At 37.8% G+C, this 8,464-nt stretch overlaps 1 protein-coding gene across 2 annotated transcripts in view; it reads right to left on the bottom strand.

Annotated features, from left to right (window-relative positions):
* Window positions 1–3,004: 3,004 nt before the first annotated feature.
* LOC125261659 (interferon-induced very large GTPase 1-like) overlaps window positions 3,005–8,464 on the bottom strand; it is a 30,236-nt gene continuing 24,776 nt past the window's right edge. For both annotated transcript variants that reach the window (XM_048180215.1, XM_048180216.1), the window contains one exon: window positions 3,005–8,329. In XM_048180215.1, coding sequence (XP_048036172.1) covers window positions 3,644–8,329 — 4,686 coding nt within the window. In that variant the 3' untranslated portion in view covers window positions 3,005–3,643. The remainder of the gene's footprint in view (window positions 8,330–8,464) is intronic.

The following is an 8,464-nucleotide window of genomic DNA, read 5'->3' as shown; positions in this document are numbered from 1 at the left end:
TCTTGTCTCCGTGTTTGCAAACGTGACAAATATGGCCTAAACAACTAAACGAGATGGTGTCATTCCACTGGTCTAAACAAGGATTTAGGTACCTGGGGATCATCATCACACCTGATACTACAAGACTTTATGAGGCAAATTATAATAAGTTATTTAATCAAATAAAAAGGGACTTAGTTCGTTGGGAAGTTCTTCCATTATCTCTGTTTGGCAGAGTTGAGGTTATAAGGATGAATATGCTTCCACGTCTTCTATTTTTATTCCAATCGTTACCCATAAGAGTTCCAGTTTCCGTGTTTAATATGTTAAATAAATTGATTTCTTAATTTATATGGCAACACAAAAAACCCAGAATTAAACTCAAAATACTTTATTTGGCCAAAAATAAAGGAGGTTTGGCTTTGCCAAATATAAAATACTATTATTGGGCAGCTCAACTAGCAGCAATTGTGACTTGGATCAATGGAGAGGAGGAAACAAAATGGATTCAAATAGAGCAAGGGGAATGTAAGAGCGCGCAATTGTCTGCCCTACCTTTTTTAGATGTAAAACATGTCAAAAAAATGAAGATTGAAAATGATTGGATAAAACATACCATAAAGGTATGGACAGAAGTGAAGAAAACATTTAAGGATGCTGGAACAATTTCTCGAGCTATGCCCATAGTGGACAATGTAGATTTCCCACCTTCAGTAAGTGAGACATTTTAAGAAAATCTTTTAATTAGGCTAACATTTTACACTCAACATGTGTGCTTTAAATTTGTTGTGTCACAGTTGTGTATGTTTATAATCATAATCGGGTGAAAAAAACTTCCAAGGTGACTGAAAAGGATATTGTATCGGAGAGGTTTTTGAGAGTCAAACACTGCCATCTTGTGATGCTGGACTGAATATCTTGTGAATAAAATGAACAGTGGCTGGTTAGCGTGCCACATAGTAACATTTAACTAAAAAAGGGTCACACTTCTATTTCCCTTTACATTTGTGTGCAGTTTCACTCACCTACTGCCCCTGCCCCTTTGATCGCGAAAGTGAAAGTGCACTTTGCAGTCGCATCGCGGTGCCCCCGCGTATTTCAGTTACCATTGTTTCAACATCATTTATGGGTGCAAAAGTGATTTCGAACCAACAATCAGCATTGAACCATTACCACTGACTCAACATTGTTTCAATGATTGCTTGCTGACTTAGTTACTTTCTGGTTGTCCTGCATCCTCACTAAATGAAATTAGCCTAGTCCAAAATGCAGCTGCTATAGAGATCTTACCAGGTCGAGGAAATCTGATCATATAACACCAATTCTATCATCTCTACACCGGTTACCTACTGCTACTGACCTATAAGGCACTAAACGTTCAGCTTCTGTGTATTTAACTGATCTTCTATCATCCTACAATCACGCTCTTTAAGATCACAAAGCAGCCTGGCATCAGCTGTTTTGTACGGAAGAGGATTAGGGCCAAGCAATAATAAAAAAATAAAACCTTCTCAAGATTAAAGTTGTTAAATTTCGAGACAAAAACTCGTTAAATTTCGAGGAAAAAATTCGAAATAAAATGTTGAGAATAAACTCATTAAATTACGAGAAAAAAAATCGTTAAATTTCCAGAAAAAAAGTCGAGATAAAATGTTGTAGTCCAGTTTTATCAGATTAAATACATATGAAATCTTTTGCTTGAAATGGAAAGTGCTATACAAGCAAATGTGAATGTGAATTGTTTTGCAGTGTGTCCCTTTATTTTATACCTCTTACCATATTATTATTTAGGCAGAGTAAGGACAGTCAGATCTACAGGATAAAGTTCTTCAGGAGCATCTCACAGGAGGCAATTACAGTCAATCACTTTAACCCTCTATGGCATGACTTTTTATTTTGGGGGGGAAAAAATATGTTACCCCATTTTTTGGGAGCTTGGGGGTCCCTGATAATATATCCATCATAAAATGTGTCCCCCCCCCCCCCACCCCTGAACAAAATATTGGTTCGTTGCCTCAGGGCAACAATGTGCTACGAGGATACTAAAACAGCAAGGTTTTCTATATAAGTGGAATAAGGAAAACATGTAATATATTCATTAGAACATGTTTTATTTTGACAAACATCAATAACAAATGGTTCCAACCAATAAAAAAAAACAATGAACAATCAAATAAACAAACTACTACTAATTACAACACCAAATGTTTCTGACATTTCATATAAACATATTGTAACACTTATATATTAACCAACATCCGAATGACTATATGTGTATGTGTGTGTGAATGTGTGTTTGTGTGTTTGTGTGGTTTTTTGGATATTGTTTGAATCAGAGCTTCTCTTTTTGACAAAGCATACTCTGATTTCCTATTCTGTGTGAAACCTCAGAAAGCAGTTGCTGGTGGATGTAAAACAGAGGTGAACATCACATTTCCGGCACTTGGCTTTTGGTGTACCTGAATAACTAAATACTAAATAAGCAGTTCATGTTAATTAAAAATACAACTAGATCAATGAAGCATAAAGCTAAATGAATACATTTGTACTCATTTGTTTATATTCTATATCATACATATATTTTTAACTATTTATTTATATTCTGCATTATAAACTTATAAGTCTTGCAGGTACTTTCCAAACCAAGCAAACTGCATTCAAGCATTTGTTTAAATGGCATTTTCTTACATCAAACATAGCAATATTTTGTCCTTCTTAAATCTAGGCAAAAATCAATACTTGTATACATAGTTTAAACAAATGCAGTAGCATTTCTTACACTAGAGCATTTGGTGTATATACGAGTCTGTTTTAGTTTATTTGGTGTGAATGAATTCTTCCAAACCCAGTGCTCACTAACAAGTCTGCTTGAAAAAGGCGGAGGATCAGTTCATGTTCAGTCTTGGTTTGAATGTAATCTGACATGAACCACAGAATTGAACTCACTTGATGATTGTTGGGTTATTCTTAGCCACATCAATCAGGAATACACAAGTGCAGGAAGAAACAGACACAGAAGACAGTGTTCACGTTCAAGCTTCTTCAGAGCTTTATTGTTCAGATAGGGTACATCATAGTCAATGCCAAGGATACATTAAAGAATGTCATGAGATAGCAGGTAAAACATGTTTAAGGAACACCAGGCAAGGATGTTTCTATAGATAAGAAGCAGGGAGGAGAAATGATACAGTATGTAAGTGAAATACAAACAGCCAGCATTTTTCTGCTTAACTGAGAACAGAAAGCAATTTTTATTCTCACAATGATTTAAAATTTTCAACTTTGCATGCTTTTGATCATGTTAATATAGTGAAACGCATTTTCTCATAACTGCATGTTGAATAAATGACATTTGTAGAGCAGTACAATACATCTTGCAATACATCGACAGGAGACAAACTAGTGTGAAAGTAAGTATATAAAATGCTTGGTATATTCTTCAAACATCTTCTGTCTTTAAGCATTGATTAGTCATGTGCTTCATTGGCTGTGTAAAACAGAACAAATTGATTATATCTTTCCTTAAAAATGTTAAATCTATTCTGTGAACTCCTTTGAGCCATTTTAGTATACAATATTTAGTTCAGAATGCTGCATTTTCTGAAGTATGGACATAATCTCATTTCAGATGTCTATTGTGTATCAGTCCTTGTTAATTGCCTCATTAAATGTATTTATTCAGACTCTCAATAGCGTCCTCTTGAGAGTAATTTCTCCAGTCATCTGGAATCTCTCCACTCCCCTGAAAGGTTTTTTTATAGTGCTTTTCCAGATCTTCCTGGAATCTGCACACAAACCACTTCCAGTACGGCAGCTCAGAGAGATCCGGGGTGATACTCCATGAAGCAAATTCAGGACCTCCTTTTCTGTATTCCTTAAAGAGGACTTTATTATCTGAGCTATTTGGATAGAAAGATCGATCACTGGCTACTGCTGATGTACAGATGCTGGTACATAGGTTTGTTGTTTCTCTGTAACTAAACCCTTTTACTCCAGTAACACGATGGAAAGGAACACTGTGATCTCCAGTATGGCCTTCTATTGTGTTTGTGCAGATGGCTTTACAGAAAAGACACTGAACCCAACAGCACTGACAGAGGTGATTGATCAGAAGCTCATCTGGTCTGTCTGTGGGTTCCATCTTTACTGGAAAAGATTCTGTACTGAATTCACTGCGTATGTCAGATATTATAGTAGGAAGTTCTTTCATTATCACATCTTCTAGAAATCTGACTTCAACATCTTCATGATTCACTCCAGTCAGGTCATTTAGAGACAATACCAGCACATCAGAGAGCTGTTGTGTGAAATGAAGCAACCATGAATCAGCATCTCCATTGATCTCTTTAACATGTTTGGTGGATTCATGTGCTGCGTTTGTTATCTTCTGCTCTAGCAGTTTAATGCTGTTTTCCATTTTGGGTTGAACACTATCTTTGAATCTTTCAGTGATGTACTGATTGACTTCATCTCTGATGAAATTCTTGAAGTGTTCTCTGGGATTGTGAATGTAGGTCACACATGCTTTGAAATCCTTTTGTTCTGCCAGTCTCCTCAGGATGTGTTTTTCCAATTTTGATCGGTTCCCATTTAGTGATTCACAGTTTGTTCTCATTTCATCTGCTAAATCTCTGGCAGTTTTTTTGTAGATATTCTGCTGAATGGTTTTTTTAAGTTTATTACAAACAAATTCACCAAAAACAGCAGTTGATGTTGCTCCTTGACAGTATTTCTGGAAAATCCTGTAGTACTCTTGCTTCTTCCTCCCCAAATAAACAACAGGATCATTGGCTTCCCTGAACATTGTGTGTTGATCACTGAATGTCTTGTTTGCTCTATGACATATGAAAAGTACCAGATCCATGAAGAATTCTTGCTTGAACACATATTTCACTTTTGGCTCTTCCTGATGCTGCATTAATCTTGTCTTTATGTCATCTATGAGTTGTTGAATGCAGCTGTTGTTGTAGCCCATCTTTGCAATGTTATATTTCTGAAACATTTCATCTGTGTGTTCAGAGATGTCTGTGATTAAGGATTTTATCTGGTCTTCATCCTCTTTAGATAAAACAAAACCAAACATCTCTTTAGCTCCTTTGTACATATTTTTCAGAGCTCCTGTAATTCCACTGGATTTCTTTAACAGCACATATTCTGAATAGCTTGGCAAACAGATCATATCTTTGTGCTCACTGCTCTCTTTTATACGGTCTAAAGGGAGACTCGCATAAGTCTGAATGAGGATGTTTTTCACATCTCTTAATATGTCGATATCTTTGACTAAAGGAGCGTCTCTGATGATCTCAGCTGTCTGTTTTTTCCAAAAGGATTCAAACTGTGATTTCAAGAACTTTTTATCATTTGCTTGTTCTTTGAATTTTAAGGCTAGTTCTTTGCTCTTTTCAAAGAGAGTGTTTTCATGATGTGTCCTCTGATCATCCATCTCTTTCTTCAGGTGACGCTGCTGAAGAACACCATTTAATTTCCTCTTAGTTTCTCTCACAATGTTTTCTTGAAGCTGTTGGATCTTAATCTCAAAGAAACCTTTCCACTGATTCAGTACTGCTGCGTCACTCTCTTTCTTAAAGAAATCAGACATTGTCTTTTTCACTTCTTCACTTTTTGCATTCAGTTCTCTTTCAAGATAAAACTCTTCAATGTCATGAATTGCTTCATTTTCTATTTTATTGTGTTGTCTATTTTCAATGACCAGCATGGCACTCCGAAGGCTCCAGGTCCACTTGCTGTATTCAGTCTCTAGTTTCTTGTATGTTGCGATTTCCAGGGAATTTTTGAAGCTGAACACAAATTGTTCATTAAGCAAAGCCTCCCAGAGATCTTGAATACGGTCTCTAAGGTGTGTCAGCATTATGCCATCTGAATTTGAAGCATGTGTTCGGATAGTTTTTTTCAGTTCTTGAATGTTCTCGCAGTAGTTTGGGTTTGGTGGTGCCATGGGTGGGCTGCCCTCCCAGAGCTGAGCAAAATACTTCACATCATTCTGTACATCAAACTCAATCACATCACTGAAACCTTCTGCATCACAGACTTCCTCTTTAGCAGCAATCTTTGTCATTTCATCCAGTTTCTCCAGCAGTTGTCTCCTTCCCTCCATGTTTTTCTCTCCAGCTGTGATATCTGAGACATTCTGATGCACAAACATGCAGCTGGGAGTTAGTTTGACCTTCTTCATCCTCATGAAGGCCTGAACAACAATCTGAAGAATGTCCTGCATCTCAGATGGGTTTTCTCCAAAGATGTTGATCAGGGTCATATTTCCAAGACCAACAACAAATGTGGCCATTTCGTTGTCACGATGTGTTGTTGACCTTCCAGCCAGTTCTGGTGCTCGAAGACCTTCAGTATCAACAACCAGAATGTAGTCAAACTTCAGCTCTGTTTTCATCTCTTCTGACACTTTGACCAGCTGCATGAAAGCTCCTCTGGTGCATCTGCCAGCGCTGACGGCAAACTGCAGTCCAAACATGGCATTCAACATGGTGGATTTCCCAGAGCTCTGAATCCCTAAAATTGACAACACAAAGAATTTCTGGTCTCCCAGTTTCTTAACAAGTTCATCTAGTACAGCAGTGACCCAGGTGAGAGGAACATGAGCAGCATCTCCATCCATCAGCTCCATGGGAAATCCAGAGATCATCATGTCTGCTGCAAGACTCGGGAGAGAACAGAAGTTGAACTTCAGTCCTTTCTTGTTCTTCTTCACTGATGACCATGATTCATAGATCTGACCAAACTCTCTCAGGATGTGCTCCAAGCCAAAGGTTGTCCTATTGATTTGCTTTGATATGTTTTCCAGGTTTGTCTGTTCAGTCTGTAGTTGATCAACACTATCAGGCATCTTTTTCAGTGATAAAACTTCATGCCATTTTACATCATACTCCTTATGAAGTCCACAGAGCTTCTCAGAAGTGAAGTCATCTAAAAGGTTCATCATCCATCTGAGGAAAAAGTTTTTTTCATTGTCTGTCTGTGATTTCATTGCTTCAATAAATGTCCTCATAAACTCACTTAATCCTTGTTCCATCTGATTTTCTCTTATTTCTCTCATGTTCTTCAGTTTGGTACTTTTATCTTCCTCTAGATTTTCTCCTTCTAGATGATACAGCTCTTTGTTGATTTTACACCAGTCATGCCACAGTTTCCCCTGACAGGGCAGGTTTGTTTCCTTCACTGTTGATGGATCTTTTCCTTTCAGTAATCCCATGATCTGAACCGCTGTTTTTTTCCCTCTCCGACACTCTGGATCCTCCTCATCTACTCTGATTCCTGTGTGTTTGGCCACATCTTCAAGTTTGAAGGTCATTTTCTGCTCAGTCAAACTCTCCCTGATCATCTCCCTTATCTGATTAGAAACATCAGATTGGTTTTTGTCCAAAAGACCAACAATGAATTTTCCATCCCCCAGTTCAGTTTCATCACAGTCACTGTCAGTGAGCAGACAAATGAGAGACTGAGGAGATCTGAAGAGTGATCTCACCAAACCCTTGAACTGGTTCTTCTGTCCAAAGTCAGGTAAGAAGAGGACGTTTACTGAAGCCATACTGGTCAAAATCTCATATTGTTTCTCATTGGCTGCTGCATCACCATGAAGATTACAGAAAGCAACACAGTCATCAAATGAATCCGTCTTTTCCCCAGAAGGGCAGTACCAGGCGATCTCCACCACTCCATACATCAGTAATCTGGTTCTGCTGCTGCCTGAGCAGTTCCTGTGGAAGAACGTCTGGTGTTTCTCACTGATGAGGCCATTTATCAACTGAGACTTAGATGAAGACACTGAGCCAAACCTGAAGAAAGCCACCATTGGAGTCTCAGCCTTGTAGACCGGTTGAGTTTGACTGATGAACTCATTGTTGGAGTCTTTCTTCTTCCAACTCTTGTTGATTTGTCCAAATGTCCAGAGAGGAAACTCAATCTGTTGTGTGAAAGGATCAAGAACAAGCAGAGGCAGTGAATACTGACACTGTGAGAGTTTAGTCACCATCAGCTGCTTCAGGAAACCATCAGCACAATGAAACACGGCTATCTGAACATCCATTGGGTGAATATCAGGGTTTGCTCTGTCTTTGTTACCTTCTTTCTTTCTATGTTTTATGGCTGTGTATCTTGCTCTGTAGTTCATGTTAATCAGCTTTTGTAGGAATGAGTTCACCAGTTCATTCTCTTCCTGTGGTTCTTGAGACTGAAATGATGACTTGGTGATTTGAAGAATGTCTGCTGTTTTCATTTTATCTTGACGTCTTTTTGTCAGATCTAGTCTGTCATAGAGTTCTTCAAGCTGTTGATTGGTTTGTGCTCCAACCTTCGGGTTTTGACCAGTTTCATCTTTCTGTAAATACATGAACACATTAATATATAAAAAAACTATTTTGTTATTGTGTGACAGCAGAGATTAGGTTAGATTAGGTAAGAAAAAAAGAAATATTAAAATGAAGAACTACAGTAATGGAAATTTAAATAAGAA

Source organism: Megalobrama amblycephala, unplaced genomic scaffold, assembly GCF_018812025.1.
Source record: "Megalobrama amblycephala isolate DHTTF-2021 unplaced genomic scaffold, ASM1881202v1 scaffold455, whole genome shotgun sequence".
In the NCBI taxonomy this organism is placed as follows: Eukaryota; Metazoa; Chordata; class Actinopteri; order Cypriniformes; family Xenocyprididae; genus Megalobrama; species Megalobrama amblycephala.
Note: the sequence above shows the minus strand (reverse complement) of the source record. Positions and strands in the feature narration are given on the sequence as shown.